Below are 20,402 nucleotides of genomic sequence, written 5' to 3'. Positions count from 1 at the left end.
TGCTACGTTAACGTGGGCTGTCGTCCCCTGCCTCTCAAGTGTTGAGCAAAGATTGAAACCTTTTCGGCATTAATCCACGCCCAGCTCCCGTCTGACAGTTGAGTTAGTGATCGCGCAGAGTGTGTGTATGGTGGAGGAGAAGCTACAGCTTCTGAGCACTCAGGCCGTGTTGGCCCATTGTACTCGCCTCCCCCGTCTAACGGAATATTCCGGATTCGTTAACGTATCGCAGGATTTCCGTTAGTGGATGTGATGCTACCCGTCGCAATTGGAGGACATCAGCACCAAAGATCTGATGCCTGATGCGTCCATAGGCGGGGCACTCACATAGGAAATGCTCCGTGGATTCCGCTTCCTCATTACAGGAGGAACACGTATCATCTTCGGTAATTCCTATTCTGAACATATGCCCAGCTAGTGAATTATGGCCTGTCAGAATGCCCACAATGCACCTGCAAGTCCTCCTGCTTTTCGACAGGATAAACTTTGCGGTACATATCTTGGGTTCTGGCAGGAAAAGTTTGGTGTGTCGAGCAGCGTTTAGGCTCTGCCACCTGTCATTATGGGAAACTTGTTCCCAGTTTTTGAAAACAGATTTAGCCAATGCTACTGATACCCCAATTGCTGGCTCCGGTCCCGGCATTGGGGAGATTGACCCCTCTTTCGCTAAAGCGTCCGAGATTTCATTTCCCTCTATGCCACAGTGACCAGGTACCCAGAGTAGTTCCACCGTATTGAATCTAGACATAGAGTTCAAACGGTTTCTGCATTCCTGAACGATTTTCGAGGTGATCAAAGGACTGCTCAATGCCCTCAGTGCAGCTTGACTGTCACTGCAGATTGCGATGCGCCTGCCCTTCAACCGCTCGTCAATCACCCAGTTTGCCACCCTTAGGATCGCATAAACTTCGGCTTGAAAAACCGTGGTATATTGTCCCAAAGGAAAAGCCCATTTCTCGTTTTTATTCGAGAGGTAGACTCCGGCTCCAGAACCCTCTTCTGTTTTTGAGCCATCGATGTAGAAGACTTCCGTATATCCCGCCACGCATTCCTCTGGGTCTTCCCAGTCCTCTCTACGCTTCAGGGTAACTACATATCTTCTACCAAACAGATATATGGGGACACGAGAATCGGAAGGCATTGTAAGAACTGGATTCAGTCCTCCCAGTAACTATTCCAATGCTCTGTGCCCCCACATCCGTTCTTTTCCCATAGATCTAATCGAATTAGCCTATGAGCTGCTCTCATTGCAGTGCTTTGAATAAATATATCCAGGGGCTGCAAATTGAGTAATGCATTCAGAGCTGCGCCGGATGTCGTGCTCATGGCACCAGTGATACCCAGACAAACAGTTCTTTGCAGTGCGTCTAGTTTACGGTGAAAACCTTTTTGTCTCACCTTAACCCACCACACTACGGATGCATATACGAACATCGGCCTAATGATGGCAACGTATATCCACATTACCACATGAGGCCTGAGTCCCCATGTCGAGGCAAACGTCCGTCTGCACAGCCCATAAGCTGTGAGAGCTCGTTTCATCTTTACCTCTACATGTTTGTTCCAAAGAAGTTTTTTATCTAGAGTGACCCCCAGATATTTCACTTCTTCGGAGAGTTGAAGGGTAGTACCCCTCATCTCAGGGAGACAAAGTCCATCCAGTTTTCTCTTTTTTGTGAATAAAACATTGTGGTTTTATTTGGATTAACTGACAAACCATGTCTAAGGCACCAGCTGTCTATCAAATCAACGGCACGCTGTATATTCCTACACACCGTTCCAAGATCCCGATCAACAGCCAGTACAGCCACGTCATCAGCATAAGCTTGAGCGTGTATTGGCAAATTTTGCAGTTGGCATAGCAGTGAGTCGATCAGCATACTCCACAGAAGCGGCGAAAGCACACCTCCTTGGGTTGGTGGATCAACCCCTACCTCAGCGCACAACAATCTTTGCGTTAGCATAGCATGGATCCACTTAATTAAAGCATCATCAACACCATGCGCTCTGGCGGCATCACAAAGTTTTTGAAAAGGCGCACAGTCAAAAGCCCCTTCAATGTCCACGAACACCCCCATCGCGTACTCACCATTCAAAGTTTGTAACCAAAGAATGAAGAGCAGACTCACAGGACTTTCCAGGTTGGTAAGCATGTTGGTTTTCACTAAGTGGGTGTGACCTAAGTGCGTTTCCACGAATGTGACGCTCCACCAGTCTCTCCAAACCTTTCAGCAAGAATGAAGTCAAGCTGATCTGTCTGAAGTTCTTTGGATTAGAATAGTCATCTTTCCCAGGTTTCGGTATGAAAACTACCTTAACCTGTTGCCAAGAAGAAGGCATGTAGCCCAGAGCAAGACATCCTCGAAAAATATTTCTTAGAGGTCGCTCTAAATGCTCCATACCCTCCTTTAGCATTGCCGGATAGATGCCATCCATGCCAGGTACTTTGAAATGTTCAAAGGACAGTATGGCAGCTCTCACCTTTTCATGGGTAACAACCGCTTTCGCAGTGTTCCAGTTCCCCTTGCAACACTTGCGTGTTGAAGGGGTTGCAAGAACCGTCAAGTCTCCCCCTACCACTTCTCTCACCCGTTCTCCCGGGTGGTGTACTTCCAGGAGGGTCTGTACTGAGTCCAGTCTGGAGCTCGTGAAAGTACCGTCGGGTTTTCTAAGAGAATCCAACTTGGCCGACACATCCCTTTTGAGGACTCTGCACAGCCTTGAAGTCTCCCTTTCGCTTTCCAGTTCCTCACAGTACGCTCCAAAGGAGTCTCGTTTCAAGCACCTCATGAGCCTCTTATATTCACGCTGTGAGTTCCTGAAATTTAACCAGTCTTCGTCCTTGTTACTTTTGCAAGCACGATTTAGAAGTCGCCTGGTTGATTTCCTGAGTTTTTGCAGTTCTCGGTTCCACAAAGGAACCGTTTTACCGCTTTGGCCTCGGGAAATAGGACAAGCCTCTTCATAGTACTCTAAAAGTGTGCCGTTCAGAGTTTTCAATTCATCTTCCAGCACCAAAGGAGTCCTTAGTCACCTAGGGAACTGTACTTTATTGCCAAGAAGTTCATTGAACTTTGTCCAATCCGTTTTCCTAGGGTTCCGTCTTTGTACTGCAGACTGTTCGCCCGCAATAGTCAGATCGAATTCTAGATATCGGTGATCTCACAGTGAGACCTCGTCTAGCACTCGCCAGTGTGTAATCAACTCTAACAATTTTGAGGTACAGATTGTTAGGTCAATTACTTCGCTTCTTCTCGGTCCCACGAACGTAGGGGCGCACCCTACGTTTGCAGTCATAAGACCAGCTGAAGTGATGAAATCAAATAGCTTCTCTCCTCTTGGATTGCATTTGCTACTGCCCCAACAAATATGTTGAGCATTCGCATCGCAACCTATTAAGAGTTCGAGACCACTTGATTCTGCATACGCCACCAGATCCCTAAGTTCTTGCGTCGGTGGAGGATACAAAGAATCATAGGGTAAATAAGCGGAGGCAACTATGATGTTTTTCCTCTCGCCATTTATTTGGTATTGTATGATGACCGTAGCTAAGTCCTGGGAAAAATATTGTCTCAGCATAGTTGCCTCTAACCGTCTTGACATCAGGACGCAAGCTCTCGGTCTTATGGATCTTTCGTCGTAGAAGATCCTAGCCCCCTTTACTGATCCAATGCCACAGATTCTGTTAAATCGAATCCACGGTTCTTGCACCAGAAAGATATAGGGGAAATCCTGTAGCTTTGTCATTCTCGCTGCCAACAGGTAGGAGGGAGCTTTGGCATGCTGCAGGTTGATTTGACCAATCTTTATGTTTTTCGACATAAACTTAGTCTATTGTCTTATGGAAAACAGTTAGAAGCGTATGCGACAGTCCGCGTATGGCAGGGTTTCCCTCACGCCGTACCGCCAGAGACTCGATCCCCTCGTGATTGATTTCTCTGAGAAAAGCCGTACTTGGAAGTACCGCAATTCCCATGTTCTCATCCACGAAAGATCTCATCTCATCCCGCAGCGCATTTGCCTGTTTTCCACTTAGCACCTTACTTGGTTTACGGTGTCCGGGTTGCATAGATTCGATCACTGGAACTGGCATCAAGTCAGTTCCGTTCTCTGGCTTCCCTTCCTTCCGCCTGTTCCTTGGAAGGTGTAGGAGAAGTTACTAGCAGGTAGGATTCACTCTGTAGTCCCTTCCTCAGTGAGAGGCCCCATACGGGGGGTACACCGGTCCTAATCCCCGCGAGACGCGTGGATATAAGCCCTGGTGCGGAGCACAATAAAGCGTTGGCCACAGCAGATGTGTTGGTCTTACGCTTCTTGCGCGCATTACCGCTGACAGAAGAGTCTGGTGCATCCAGTGTGGATCTTACCGGGGTTTCCAGTTTATCCCCACCTTCCGCCGGAGATTCCGCTTCCTTGCGTCCGATTTCTCTAGGCGTTACCGCGCCTAGTGGTACAGCCACGTCCATGTCCTCATTCCCAAGATGCTTCATCTTCCTTCGCAGTGCTCTCTTCTGCCGTCGGCTTAGAGCCTTTCCAGGTTCACGGTGCCCGGACCGCTTGGATCCATTTCCACACCCGGCGTTAAACCAGTAGCGTCCACGTCACCAGCTTCCCATTCTTCCGCTCTTCCCAGTAAGGATGAAGGAGAAGGCTCTGACAGGCAGGATTCAGCCTGTAGTCCCCCCTCCTTAGTGGCCGAAGTTCCCTTCCACCGGGCCTTCCTCTTCCGCTTGCGGGTAGATTTGGGCTGTAGTACCGCGGACGAGCCGGCCGTAGTCGGATTTCCAGTTTCTCCCAATTTGAGAGTTTTCGTACTTTCCTTTCTGGCTAACTTCGCCGTAGGCACCAAGTGCAAACTTCCCACTGAGTCGGAAAGCATGCCTTCTACAGATTGATCTGTAGGCGAATATGAATGTGGTGAGGCCTCCAAAATCCGCGCCTCGGCCGCGACATGATTGCTCATGGTCGCGAGTGGATTCGAAGTCTGTGACTTCCTACCACTTGGGGAGTTTAAATCCATCGTTTCCATATTCATATTTTTGGACACCCTTAGTGTAGTAGGAAACTACTACAGGCTCCCCTACCACGACAAGGTGGTGGCCCATTACTCACCAATATTCTCAGGCGAGTTGTTTAGAGTTTAGGCCGTCTGAACAGCAAGAAAGTTGGTCAATAGCCGGATTGTGGAGAAGGTTTGTATTGGAGTTGGGAGACTGGCATTTTGGTCCCCTTGCGAACAAGCGCAATAGCCAATGTTGACAGATTCAAAGGACAATAATATTCTGTAAAATAGTAAAAATCTAAAAAAAGAAATACTATTTTTCCAAGGACCTAGTCCACTCAGGAATTAAGTTATTTTTCCAGCTGCAAATTAAGCAAGTATCATAACAGCATTACCAAATTTTCCTAAAAGCGAATCTATGAACTTCTTTGAGATAATTTTCCCATGCTCATGTAGGTGTAATTGATTCACATCAAAGTTCTAAGGGCGCCCTTAATTAGGTTAAATCGATTTAATAATGGAAATCAATTTTGTTTCTTTTCCTCATTTATTTTTCTCGAGAGTAATAAATTGCTTTACTTTCTTCTAGTAATCAATGAGCTAATTGCATTCGTTAAAAAGTATTTGGAGTCCTTTGATTTCAATTAATGGAAACGTGCTGAATCTTTTTGAAGATTCTCGATTTCCAATTTCTGTGATGATAGAAAATTCTCAGGGAAATTTTTGAAATTTTCTGTAACTCTGTGTGTGTGTAAGAAACAACAACAACCAAAAAAAAACTCATAGAAACTAGTGTTTTTTTTCTCCACATTTTCTATTCTCTTTTCTTACAGCAGTGTTGGGCGTACTATTAAGCATCTGGATTCCACAGGTGTCGGCCGAATGTCAAAGTACGGGTTTTCTTTTTGAATTCCAATCAATTAAATACAATTTAACTATGACAGACATTTGCGCATCCAAATCAAAAAAAAAAATTGAAACAATTCGAAAGCGAAAAATGTGCTTTATTTAAAATTCCGTGGAATGCTGGTCTGCAAATTTATAATGCACATTGATAAACCCTAACATACAGAAACACATCCATTCGCATTTATAATGCACATACGCAACCCTAAAACACAGAAAACACATCCATTTTGTTTGTACACAAACACAGTCTTTAACATAACACACAAAAGATGGAGAGGGAAAATGAGAAAATTTATGGAATGTGTTAAATGTGAACTTTCCCTTGGATTGTTATACTAAACTTTCATTCTTCTTCTGTATTGTCATATTTTTGCATTCCCACCCTCCTAATATATTATAGTATCTAAGATATTCAGAACACATTTTGGGTTGAAGTCATGCATCTTGTGCAACAATTTCGTATTCCCATGAATATCTATTTTTTACTTGAATTAATTATTTTTTAACAAAAGTCCTGTCCGATATCTCGAGGTTCACCTATCAATTTTGTAGCTAGTGATTGCACAGTTTGTATAGATTTTTTTAAAGTACTAATAATATCCCTTTTTCATCAAGTTTATCAAAAAAAGCATGAATAGTCCTCGATCACTGGAATGAATTACCCATGTCCTTATGTAATGGTAGTTTTCCTAAATTCCTAAATTTAGTAAAAAGGATTTAATGTTGCCTTAAAATGGAAATAGTAAAAGATTACCATCGGGTTTTGGTTTGGGCAATGGTTTGGTTTCTCATGGAAGATCTTAAAGGTTAATATACATCACAGGCATTTATGATATGATATAATCGACAATATAATATTTAAAAAAAAAAATTAATAAAATAAATTCCATTACGATTAAAAGCATGCCAAATATATAGTATAAATCCACAGTATTCGTGATTAAAGACTATTACCAATTATCACAAATCCAATTAAATATAAATTTAACTAAAAAATGTTGCTATAAACATCTTTTAGTTTGATTTATAATTCACCATCACCAAAGCCATCTAAATAAGGTTTGATGAAAGAATGGACCTCGGAAAGAGCTTTGAGGCTGCTTAAAAAATAGGTTAAGTATTTGTTCAGATAAAGTGATATAAATAATAATTTTTCAATATAATTTAAATATATAGTATTCAGTACTAATTTTAGAAATACAATCAATTGTTCTTGACAAAGTATTAATAACTCAAGCTTAGGCGAAAAATAGTTTGATTTTTATTTTGAGATAATTTGAGCCAAAATTATAGGAACCTGGATGTAATTCATCCCAATAGCCCTCAAGATGGCAAATAAATTTGTCGAAACGTTGATTTAAAAAAGTTAAATTAAAAATAAAAATACAATTCTTTTTGGTGGTAAAGTCGAATTATTACTATTTTGTGAATATAATATTTTAAATTGCTAATTAGCTTAGTACGGAATCAGTGGGACTTATCAACGTTGTAATTTATCAAATAAAAATTGCCAAATTCACGAATATCTAAAAACCTTATTTATCGACCTATCGATATACTAGCTTGAACTAAAAGCTAAAATTACCTTATCCTAACAGATTGTTTTGAATATAAGTAAGTAATATAACTGTAGAGGAGGTATTACCAAAGTTTTATCTAGGTATACTTCTAGGGTTTTCCCAATATAAATTGATGTTAATTTCCCTTCAGTATCTGGAATTTTAGCAATATAACCCATTAGGCGACGGTAATTGATCTAGTAATGCCATGGTTTGTTCAGTTTTGATTTCAGATATTTGTTCCGCTCAATAGGGTCGATTTTAGCATCCCGAAATTGCAATTTGGCCCGATTAAGCTTCAAATCACTGAAATTTCAGATTCAAATTTCATATTCTTTATTGAGCGGTAACGAAATGCGAAAATTACATACCGTGGATGCACAAGGAAAATCCACTTCAAAGTTTTGAGATAAATTGAGTTTAGTTTTTTAACTGGAATAAAAATTTAATTAATTTCAGCTATTTTAAACTAGCTAACCCGACAAACGATGTCCTGTCTTACATTACTACCATTCCCCCATCAACTCCAGTAAAAACATTCAGTTCTGGTTGCAATTGAAAGCTGTCCACTTATTTCGCACCAGCCAGGTAGTGGTAAAACTTTATTGTTTCCCATTATACTTGCTTCTAAATTGGCATAAAATTACCTGGAACAACTTTTGTTAGACTAAATGGCGTCATTTTAATACAATTACTGTACTGCTAGATATGAGTCAAAAAATGTATGGAATCTGGCCGATTTCCGAAAACCAATGAATATAGTGGCGCTAACACAGGCGGCGTTTCGACTTGGCCACTCCACTGGCGAAACACAATCCAGTGGCTTCATTTTTAAGGTTTTGTGTAAACACAAAAACTTATTAAAATCGGTTTACTGTCTGTCTTTTTTGAGGAGGTGGAAATCTTCAAAAGACACTGGTCTGGACACAACAGCGTGTGGGATTTTTACCCATTAAAACCACCCCCGACTCCCTCCCTGCCCCGCGGAACCACCATAAGGTATTACATCACGGGGCGGAGTCAGCTCACTCTAGCTTAATCCCATTTCTTCTACACGCGGCGTACGTGACCGTGTTTTTCTCCTTTCCTCTGCCTTTCGCAATTTATCTTGGAATTGATGCGATCATGGAGTTGACCGCGTCCCATTTCTCTGGATGTGCTAGCATTTTCGGCACTAGATTTTCTGGTACCAGCACCTCCCCTAGAGTCTTCTCTAGGTTCCTCCTTTCTTCCACAAATCTCGGACAGTGGAAGAATACATGCTCTGGGTCCTCTGGGACTCCATGGCAATTTGGACAGTCGGGTGAATTCTCCAATTTAAACCTGTGAAGGTATTGGAGATATCCTCCATGTCCCGTGAGAAACTGGGTGAGATTATAATTAATCTCACCGTGTCGTCTCTCCAACCACTCCTTGATGGCAGGAATGAGCCTGTGAGTCCACCGACCCTTTCCCGAGCGTTCCCACCGCTCTTGCCATCCATTTATGGATCTCTCCCTCTCAGCCTTCTTCGTCTGCAATAAGGGAGAGATTGGCTTCGCATGGTATATATTCGCCATCTCAAGATGTCAATCGGCATCATTCCAGAGATGACGAATGCTGCATCATCTGAGACAGTCCTGAAGGCAGAGCATACCCTCAGAGCTGTCCTCCTGTAGACTGCATCCAGTTTGCTAGTGTTAACTGACATCCGCAACGCCTCGCTCCAAACTGGGGTCGCGTAGAGCATGATTGAGGTCACCACCCTGGCTATAAGCAACCTAGAGGTATGCCGTGGATGATTTATCACAAACATACTGTATGTGTTGCTTATAGCTGAGCTTCCTGTCTATCACCACCCCCAAGTATTTGATGGCCGGCTTGGAAGTGATGATATGATTCCCGACTCTAACACAAGCGTAATTTCTCTTCCGGCGCTTCGTGATGAGGACCGCTTCCGTTTTTTTCCTCCGCAAGCGTCAGACCAGAGCTCTCTAACCAGCATTTGACAGCACTGATTGCCTCGCTTGAGTATAACTCACCATCTTCGAGATGCTTTGCGACAACAACCAGTACAATGTCGTCAGCGTAATCCACCACTGTGGCTTCCTCCGGAAGGGGAAGATTAAGTACATCGTTGTACATCATGTTCCACAGTAGTGGGCCCAATACGGAGCCCTGCGGGACACCCGTGGAAATGACGTACTCCTGCGGTCCGTCATCAGTGTCGTACCAGAGCCTCCTTTCAGTTAAATAACTATCGACAATTGCGGCGAGACAGGCGGGAATACCAACCTTCGCTAGGGATTTCCGGATTAGATTCCAATTGGCCGAATTGAATGCATTTTTCACGTCCAGGGTTACTACCACGCAATATTTGCTGGTATTACCCTTTTCGTGGATGGCATCTTTGGCCAAGCCAGTAACCAATTTGATGGCATCAATGGTTGATCTGGCTTTACGGAACCCATACTGCCGATCTGAAAGGCCGCCTTGGTTCTCAACTACCGGGAGTAATCTGTTATAGATTACCCGCTCTAGCATTTTCCCCACCGTGTCCAAAAGACATATGGGTCGGTATGAGGATGGCTGACCTGGAGGTTTACCAGGCTTAGGCAGAAGCACCAACTTCTGCCGCTTCCATACCGCTAGAAATATTCCCTCGGACATGCACGCTTCGAACAACTCAGCGAACATGTCCGGCCTGGATTTCACGGCAAGCTTAAGGGCCTTATTCAGTACTCCGTCCAGACCCGGTGCTTTATTGTCTCCTATTCTGCCGCAGATCTCCAGGAGCTCGTCTCTGGTGACTGGCGGGATTGCCGTCACATTCAGAGGTGGTTTGAATGTGTCGGTGTTCTCCTCTTGTTGAGGGAATAACCCCTGGATGATTTTCAACAAGAGGGTGGGGCACGTGATCTGCGGAGACGAACGGCCTCTAAATCGTCCCATCACGATTCCATAAGCTCTCCCCCACGGGTTTATGTCCGCTTCTGAGCAGAGCTCCCTAAAGGATTTCCTCTTGCTTCGCTGGATGGCGAGCTTGAGGGTTTTGCGGGCTGCCTTGTAGGCGCACTCTTTCTGTCCCTGATCGACTCTACCTACCGCCCTCTGAGCCGCTCTTCTGGCTCGGTGGCAGGCTGATCGAAGGCCGGTCAGTTCATGATTCCACCAGTAGTTTGGTCTTCTACGGGGGAATGCGCACCTCCTAGGCATGGACGCGTCACATGCTTTGCCGATGCATTGAGCCAGATGGACGGCTCTTTCCGTAGAGGCGCCTGCTTTATCAGGTTGATCTAACCACACCTCTAAGAAGCTCTGCTCATCCAAAGATTTTGCAGACCAGCCTGAAATCTTTTTCGGTTTGGGGCATGACAGCTCTTTGCCCTGAGGTTCGACACATGTTTCAAAGAAAACTGCCTGGTGATCGCTGTGGGTGTAGCGTTCGCTGACGCACCAGGACATACCCCTTGCGTCGAGAACAAGATTATCAAGCATTTGCCCGAATTCAGACAGTGCCAAACTGGTGGAGCGTAGCAGCTGTATACATATACACCACTTATTTTCGCCCACACAAAGCCACTGGCTGCCTGACTTGCAGTACATTGTATGGCCTGTCGACCGCAAGCCCATATCGCCGCTCCACCAGTCGAATCTGTGACCCATACGCCACCGTGACGGCTTCTGTACGGCTCACTTATGATGGCGATTTCCATCTCTGATTCGAACGTGGTCTGCTCAAGTAAATCCTGAGCGACCCTGCAATGATTGAGGTTTATCTGAATAAACCTCATTTTCTTATTGCAATGAGCGCCTTCCTAAATTCAGGACATTTACTGCTTCCGGCAATATGCCGGTTATCTTGCCCCTCTTTCACCTCGCACAATAGGCATTTGGGGTCCCTATTGCACTCCCTGGCAATATGGCCCTTCTCCCCACACCTTCTGCATCGATCGGATCGATCAATGCTGCTGGTGCATACCTTGGGGAAGTGCCCAAACATGAGGCATTTAAAGCACCTCTTTAGTGAAGTCTGTTCTCTTAAACGGCAGACAACCCATCCAATCCGAACTTTTCCGGCAGCCAACAACATCTGCGCTGCCTCCGCTGGTACTCGTATTGTGGCCGTTTGAGTACCGCCATAGGCTTTTCGTAAACTTACAACAGACTCCTCTGTAAGTTCTTCCAACTTGAATTGCTCCTTCAGAGCAGTACAACTTTCTGCTTTTGATGTTATTTCATCGAGATCCTTACATTGTATGTAGATCTCATGTTTTTGGGCACGCACTGCGGCATTCTCCCCAAGTGAGTCCTTCACCCGAGTGCGAAAGTCATCAGCCTTGCCCACGCTGGATCTTTTCAGCTCGAACATGAGATCCCCTTTCTGGGTTCTTCGGATTCGATTCACATTTCCGCTCAGATCTTTTAGGTCGGGATCCGCTTTGACCTTTCTGAGTATCTCCGCGTAGGACAGATTGCCCTTACTGGAGATAACAATCGCATCTGGACGGGTTCTTTCCCGTACTCGTTTATTTCGCCGTGTTTCGATGGTAGTACGGTTAGGTGTCACTTGGGTCGCTTGTGACACTGTTGGTGCAGCGGGGTTCGGCGTATCCTTAGTATTCTTTTCCTCCATCTGCGATCTATTATAGAGGACTCTAATGGCCCTCACCATATTCTTTATGGCTTGGTGCACGTTGTGTTTGTCCTTGATGAACTCGGACAGCTCAACTATTTTTGCCCCAAGCTGGATAAATGGTAATTCCTCCGGATCGGGACTCCGCTCCTTATAAGCCCCGACAGGGTTACTCCTTTTATACGCTGTTTCACTTTTGCCAGTTATTGATCTTGCCTGTACTTTATCCTTCATCGCCTTTAGCATTGGTGGAGATCTCAAAGTTGATGAGCTTCTTTTGAATGGATCCTTATCTTGTTCCTGGAGCACCTCTTGCTGTCGCGCATCTTGAACATATGCTGTGGGTGTTGTTACAGTTTTTGTCGTCCAACGATCCATCTTCAGTTCATCCTTGGTTGTTCTTGCTACTGGTGTTCTCGGTAAGGTCGTACTTCGCTTGAACACTTCCTTCTCTAGATCCAAATCACTTGTAACATTATATGCCAAGGTGGCCAAGTTGTCCACCACCGAAGCACTGCGGTTTACTGTCTGTCTGTCTGTCCGTCACACGCATTTTTCTCGGAGACAGTTATAGCAATTGATACCAAATTTGGTAGAGAGGTGGAAACTGTGAACGCTCACGCATATAGTGAATTACATCCTTTTACGACGAATTTAACGGGGGGGGTCCCCATACATGCAAAAGGGGGGTGTAAATTTTTTTTTCATCAAATATAGTCATGTGGGGTATCAAATTAAAAGTCTAGTACTTTCCGAAGCCGGTCTTAGTTTTGACTTCTGTTGAAAAGGTGAGGAGTGCGGGGGGTTGAAAGTAGTCATTTTTTTAACGAACCCATTCTCAGGAACTACCCAACCGAAAAATCTGGAAATCAGGGGGCTGCAACTATATGGTGCCTAGGCTCCGAAATACCCTCCACATCGATATCTGTTCAAATAAAGTTAATAATAGTATATTACTACAATTTTTAGTAATTGACAGGAAAACCCCCCTTAGGTTCATCCTAGAATCACAAAATTTTGCAGTAATGTAGGCTATAATATAGAGCATGATCGCGCCAAATTTGGTAAAAATCACACTATTACTAACAAAGATATACTAGGTCAAATCTGTCGCTCCTCTGCAAATTCAAGACTATGAATGTCAATATCACTTGAAAGTGGCTATTTCCACATAATATATGCATATTTTACGTGCTACATGCTAATGGGACATATGCACAACCACATCTCTTTATAAAAGAAATACACAAAACCTTTCATACCTGAAGCGTCTAGCTTCCGGTTTCCCGACTTGTTAAATTTAAATGCCTTGCAATCTAAATACATAATGTCCATTGGTCCATTAGCAATGATTTGCTGTGAACTGTAATCTATTACCGTGTAATTATTTGTGTTTAAAATTATCAGCATTTTAAATTTCAATCAAATTCAAACAGACTGGAAAACCCGCGCCATGTTGTGTGACGTCACCATTTGAGCCAAGAAATTTCAGTTGCTCGGCAACTGTCAGTTACTCATAAAAATATAAAACTGTCAATATCCCGCTGAAATGCTAAGGACGATGATGAAATATTGTTTTTTTTGGGTGTTCCGAAAGGAAATTTTCGGAAGAATACAGTTTCTTTGAAGTCAGGTTTAAATTGGGAGGATCATTTCAATGTGAGTTAACATTTTTTTAACTTTAATTCTAATCTTAATCGATAATATTCGATTGCGTTAGTATTTTGTGTCATTATTATTCTAATTCAAATCAAGTCACAAAAGAAGAAATATCGCAAATATTCAACGTGCCCAAGATTCGAATCCCGTTCAGTGCAAATCAATTATCAACGTAAGTTTTATTGCCATTCAGATAAAAATGTCAGAATTTGCTATAGAGTCTGCTACTATTACTGCCGAAACGTAAAGAATTGTCATTCGTGCATCAATTTCCCACTTTCTTGTTAAAAACTGATTACTGAAAAATAACTTTCTATAAGAACCTTCACAATCACCTGAAGAACGTTATCAGAAATACTGCCACAAACATACTTGGCCCCAGCCGCGAAAGAAAGAATGCTGCATCCCGAGTAATGTTGCATTCTCAAAGGACGCAGGTACGCGCGGAGACTTATCACGAACTTCGTCGAGCGGAGAAGCGACTTCACAGACGGAAAGGGAAGCCTGGGAAAACCAGCAGGTCTGTGAACTCGAAAAATACAGGGAGCAACCGGACTAGGCGCGCTAGTTTTATCACTAAGTCAGCAGGATGAAGCCTTACACACCTCGATGCTCATCCTGCCGAGACTAAGAGGGAAATCTGATTTCCGACAGAATGGGCATATTGGAGCGATGGGTTGAGTACTTTGATGAGCTACTGAACAACCAGAACAGAACCAGGCGAGTTGGAGGTCCCGCCAACTGAAGACGACTGACAAATACTGCCACCACCAAGTTTAGGAGAAACAGTCCGTGTAATTCATCGGCTTAAAAATCAGTCCCCAGGAACCGATGGAATAACAGCCGAATTGGTTAAATATGGAGGCGACCAATTACACCAAGTGGTTCATCAACTTATGCTCAAAGTATGGGATAGCGAATGAATGCATATATCAAAAGGGGGATATCACGCAATGCAGCAATTATAGAGGTATCATATTTCTAAGTACCATCTATAAGATATTCTCCGCTATCTTGCTAGGCCGGATAGCCCCATACGCCCAGAACAACATTGGCCCGTACCAAAGAGGCTTCACTCCTGGCAAATCAGCAACAGATCAGATTTTCTCTCTGCGGCGAGCAATGGTAAAACTGTTGGAGTATGGAAATCAGTTGCACCATCTTTTCATCGACTTTAAAACCGCCTATGACAGCATAGCCAGGGTAAAACTGTACACGGCCATGAGAGAATTCAATATCCCGACCAAATTGATAAGAATGACTAGGCTGACCCTGACCAATGTGCGGGGGCAGATAAAAGCAACAGCATCACTCTCGAGACCATTCAACATCAACAATGGTCTACGACAAGGGGATTCCCTATCATGCATCCTCTTTAATCTGGCCCTAGAAAAGGTAATCCATGATGCTGATGTCTCTCTTTAAGTCCACCCAACTGCTGGCCTATGCTGACGATATCAAAATCATCGGAAGAACCACCCGAGACGTACAAACTGCCTTCATCCAGATCGAGCAGGCGCTGATTGGGTCGAGATCGTGGGCTGCACATCAATGAAGGCAAGACAAATTATATGGTTGCCAACGTCAGCACCGAAACAAACCATACAACAACATCAAACCGCACTGGACAAACGGGAAGAATAAAGATAGGAGAAAACAACTTTGAGAACGTTGATAATTTCTCCTATCTAGGGTCGAAAATCACAACCGATAACAGCTATGATGATGAAATCCGCGCATGGTTGTTGTCAGCCAACAGAGCCTATTTCAGCTTACAAAAACTGTTTCGCTCGAAACCTCTCACCATAGGGTCAAAGCTCTTTCTGTACAAGACTATGATCTTGCCAGTCCTCATGTATTCCTCGGAAACTTGGGTTCTTAGCAAGAAAAATTGCGAACTCTTGGCCGCGTTCGAGAGAAGAATCCTTCGAAGAATTTTTGGCCCCCTACATGAGGATGGACGATTCCGTAGCCTACACAATGACGAAATCTATGAGCGATACCACGACCGTCCGGTTGTGGATAAAATCCGGCTCAATAGGTTACGGTGGGCGGGTCACTTAATCCGTATAGATGAGGATGATCCAGCCCGAAAAGTCTATAAGGGCAATATCTATGGTAAAAAAAGAAAAAGAAGACGAGGCAGACCCTGCCTAAGATGGAGCGATGGCGTGGGTCAGGACGCCAGACAGCTTTTAGGGATATCGAATTGGTGGACCTCGGCGCAAAACCGGGATGTCTGGAGTTCCTTATTAAGGCAGGCCTAGACCGGATACCGGTTGTTGCGCCGTTGATGATGATGATGATCCTTTTGATATTTCGGGAATTCCAAGCCATGTTAACATGCAAACAAGGCAGAAGGAAAAATTACAAAAAACCTTCAATCGTTGTAGATGGTTTATTTGGGTAGAGGGTTGAGGAGGTAGGATCAAAGGGGTGGGAAGGGTTTGGGATTTGAATTGACATTGAAAGACAGGTTCTTGGTAGCAGAAGGCATTTTCAGAGTCATCCTCATTCTATTCTCGCGGAAGACAATCGTTTAACACTTTTGAGGATTGGGGGTAAGTTTCCACTTGGTAAAGTATCGGTAAAGCTCGTCCAAATATTAATTCAGACGAGCTTACCTGCAGACTATGCCCTTCGTGGATGTATAAATTATGTGGTCATCGGAATATTGTAGGATCTTGATAGGACTCTGGTAAGGAGCGGGCTTGGGAATGTCCGGTGTGAAGAGCAAGAACAGGGTTGCGAGAGGAACAGAACTTTGTGGGATTCCAGCAGTGCCGACAATCTAGGAAACTAAAAATTAGCTTGCAGAGGTGCGGATAGAAATTAAGGATGTTGCTGAGCTTATAGACTAATCCGTATTGCTATACGGAGTCGAAAGCTTTCTTTATATCCAGGAGGCAGGCTTTGTGGGTGTTTTGTTGTCAATCCCGAGTAAGATATCGGTTTTGAAAATTAAGAGGGCGGGTTCAACCTAATGACCAGTTCGGTTGGTGAACTGGAAATCTGGGATAGTATTGTTTTTATCACAGTGCTCATCGATGGTTAATTTGATGGTCCGCTCGAAGATTTGAATATGGAGATAGGCCTGTAACTATTAGGAAGGACAGAATTTTCATCTTTCTTTGGGTTAGGAGTGATGTGAGCACACTTCCAGCTCGCGGGAAAGTGGACATTCAGCAAGTAATAGTTAATCAAAAAAGCCAGGAAGGCACTGATGGTTGCAGAGCATTTTCTGATGATAATGGCTGAAATTTTATCAAGCCCAGTCGACTTTTTGTTTTTACTTTGCTGAATGGACATTTTGACCGTTTTGGGTTTAACGAAGGCAATTGGTGAGATAGTGCCAGTGGGTCTGGGTGCGAAAAGTGTTGTGTGGGAATATGATAAAGTGAATTTAAGAGAAGCAATACAGAATTTTGGTTCCAATCAAATTGTGGAGTTGAAGAAATTGAGTTGCTGCGGCGTAGTGCATCATCGAATGAGGTGGATGGCCGAGTTGAGATAAGGCGAAGTGTGTTCAGTTGGATCGAGTTAGTCTAGGATGAAGGGGCCCGTTTTTGGGTGTTTCTCCTCGCCATAATTTTGGCTAAGTTAGGGAATTTGCGTTAGTTATCGGAGTGGTCGTTTGCCCCGCAGTTCACGCACTTGGGGTTTTCGTCCCGCGTCTTGGGACACTTACACTTGGCACAGCGATGTTGGAGATGGCAGTTTGGCACCGCATGGCTGACTCGCTGGCAGTTTTTGCACTGTGTTCATGATCCGCTCAAAGCGAATCAAAGTGCGGTTTGCCGCTTTAATTGGGGTGAGATCATCGATCTGGAAGGTTGCGTCAAAAGTGACTAGCCATAGACTCATTCTACGGCCCTCTACCTTCGTTGTGGCGGAGGGTTTAACGAAAAGGACACTGGATATGCCTTGAGCCTTCAGGTCCTCAGCGATTTCTTGTGCGGAATAAATGTGATTTACGCCACGAATAAGGGATTCATTTTTATTTACCTACTATATTTGGACTATTAGACTCCAGTTATAGAAAATAATTACAAAAGAATCGAAACAGCGCGAAAGAAAATTATAAAACAAATTTAAACAACAATATTCGCCTTTTTTTATCTTCCTTATTTGAAACGAAGTCTTTTACGATGCTTTAACTGGGTAGCGATTGGTACCAGGGACGGTATTGTTTCATATTTGCTTCTTACCGGCATAGCTTTATCAAATCCTTCTTTTTGGGTGCTTCGGATTAGTTAGGGAAACTACAAGGTAATTCTGACAACCTTTGAAGTTTATTTTGAACTAGTCTGTCACTATTTCGGCCCAATCTTCGATAGTACGTTGCGGCCTTTACGAAGTCTAGAATATATTTTGTTATATTTTGCATCCAGTTCTTTATAAAAAGTCATATCCTTGAAATATGTAGATACGACTAGAGCACCTTGTTATGATATGAAAAGTCCCCACCAAAAGCTTCAGACACTTTTGGTACGTGGCAATAGTACTATCCCGCTTCGTTCTGAGTACTCGCACGATCACTTAAACCACGCCCACCAGTTCTCACCATGTGCTCCAAGTAATTGCTGTATTGATATTGATGAATTACGGTTTTTCATTGCTACGGAAGGTTGACGTGTGAACTTTACTCAATTGCAAAATCGGCAATTATGGATTGTTGCCGATTCTAGCAAACAAAAGATTGAGTAAAAGCCGAGACGAGGATAGAGAAAGTGGCCTGTCTTGGTTCCTATACTAGACAGGTTGGTCACTAGTTGGCTCCAAGCCGATTCTGACCGTCTTTAGGATAGAGTTCTGCTGGCTTCATGCCGGAGACTGTACATTAGGAGAGGCGTGGCAACTCCAGTTAACCCTGAGCCGAGGACATTTGCTGCGCTTTCGTCCAATGACCCTCGTGTGTTTATCAACCGGGGACTCTAGGACATTGCAGAGTTAGATTTTGGCCTGAAAATACAGCTTGTTCCAATCTATATGTAACCAAAGGTTATGGTTGTACACAATAGGAAAGATTAATAAAGAACTATCTTCTAGATAACATTCTTCTTTTATTTTGGTCTAGGAACAGTAACAGTACGTGGTAAAGCATAGATAAGACTGCAGAGACTACAGAGTTAGCAAAGCCATTAATGTACTGCTGCACTTTGAAAAAGAGGTCCCAAGACGTATAGTGGCGGTACATTACATTAGCAACCTGGACTATCATGTTCGATTCTTATGTACTCTTTAGACATATCGTTCACCATGCTAATCACTTAATCCAGTTTCTCTGCAAACTCCATTAATTTCTGTGCACTTTTCAGGAGCAGATTCCGTTGCGCTATCGTAGGGTTGATCATATCGGAGGGTGTCAACGTTTCCGTAGACCTTGTTATTAACGCCGAATACAGCGATTTCTATCTTCCCTAGCAGTCCTCTTCTAAACCTAGCCTGTATGCTCAGAAGCTCATCGATTTTTCCGAAAAGGTCTTGATATTAAATTATCGCCGCGGGTTGTTTCCCAGTATCTTCTTTCGTAAATATAGCTAGATGTAATCTTCTTCGTTCCCACTTCTATTGCCTGCTAGATCCCCTCGCCCAATTGATTGCTTCTTGCTGTTTTTTCTGAACAAAGATCTCCTCTCGCAGTATTGCCAGGGAAGCACCGACAAGTAAGTCGCTTACTAGTTCCAAATCCACTGTCTAAGTTACCATACTTATGGAAACAGAACAGTATTAAACCGGTCATTAGACATTTGCGTTCTGAAGGGACCTACGTAGTCTACTGCGTGATGCATACACGGGGGTTAGGGAACCGCTGCTGAGTTCGACTATCCAAATACCTACCACAGGTCAGATAGCGGTAGAGCTTGCTACAAATTACCATCAGATCGAATCGAATCGAATACTGCGCCCTCAAATCGTCAAAGAGAGTAAAGAGTGTAGAATATTCTTATGTGCTTCCTGTATTATCAGGAATGTAACGTAATGATTCCGAGGCAACAGAACGATGTTTGGAATCATTTGCAAGTCAGCATTCCTTCCACCTTTAGCAGGCCTTCATTTTCAATGAACGGATGCAAGTTTCGTATCTTCTCTGACGATCTCCTTAGTCACCCTATCCGATAGCCATTGCAGCCTTTCAACCATACAGGGTGGTCCACCGTGCGAGGACTTATTCCACTAGCAACACACCTGATGTGGCCCCAAGTTTAGAAATATGCACCAAGGGTTTTTAACTGGATCACATGCTCCTTGATATCACTAGTTGGCTAGTTTCGATGGATCTTTTTCAAATCAATCCGAGTAAACATTTCTTTTCGTAGCTTACGCTGACCCGGAAACATCACAAAAACCTCGAAGCTCTCACGATGGTATGCAAATAGATTTCAACTCTGGAAGCTCGACTTCATACCGTCTCCACTGTTCTACAATATCTTTAGTAGTTTCATACCTATCGCCATTGGTCCAACCTACTGCAAAGAACAATAGTAACCAGAAAAGTTTAGGAGCTTGTATTCTTTTATAATTCGAAATAGGTTTCTGACATGTTTTTCGTATTTAACAAAGTTCTCGTATTTAACAAAGTTCAATACACCATTTCAAAAAAGTATTCTTATTATAACTCCGAGATATTAGAAATTATACTGATTTCCGTCCGTAA

General features: G+C 43.6%; 1 protein-coding gene across 10 annotated transcripts in view; it reads left to right on the top strand.

Moving 5' to 3' along the window:
- Positions 1 to 20,402, top strand: part of LOC119646342 (protein quiver) — a 140,412-nt gene that overhangs the window by 80,821 nt on the left and 39,189 nt on the right. For 6 of the 10 annotated variants that reach the window (XM_038046768.1, XM_038046771.1, XM_038046775.1 and 3 more), the window contains one exon: positions 5,836 to 5,892. The exons of 2 other annotated variants lie outside the window; for them this stretch is intronic. In XM_038046768.1, coding sequence (XP_037902696.1) covers positions 5,836 to 5,892 — 57 coding nt within the window. The remainder of the gene's footprint in view (positions 1 to 5,835; positions 5,893 to 20,402) is intronic. 2 more of the 10 variants (XM_038046772.1, XM_038046769.1) reach the window with 1 other exon arrangement.

The sequence above is a fragment of the Hermetia illucens genome, chromosome 1 (genome assembly GCF_905115235.1).
Source record: "Hermetia illucens chromosome 1, iHerIll2.2.curated.20191125, whole genome shotgun sequence".
NCBI classification, from domain to species: domain Eukaryota; kingdom Metazoa; phylum Arthropoda; class Insecta; order Diptera; family Stratiomyidae; genus Hermetia; species Hermetia illucens.
This window is presented reverse-complemented; position numbering and strand designations above follow the sequence as displayed.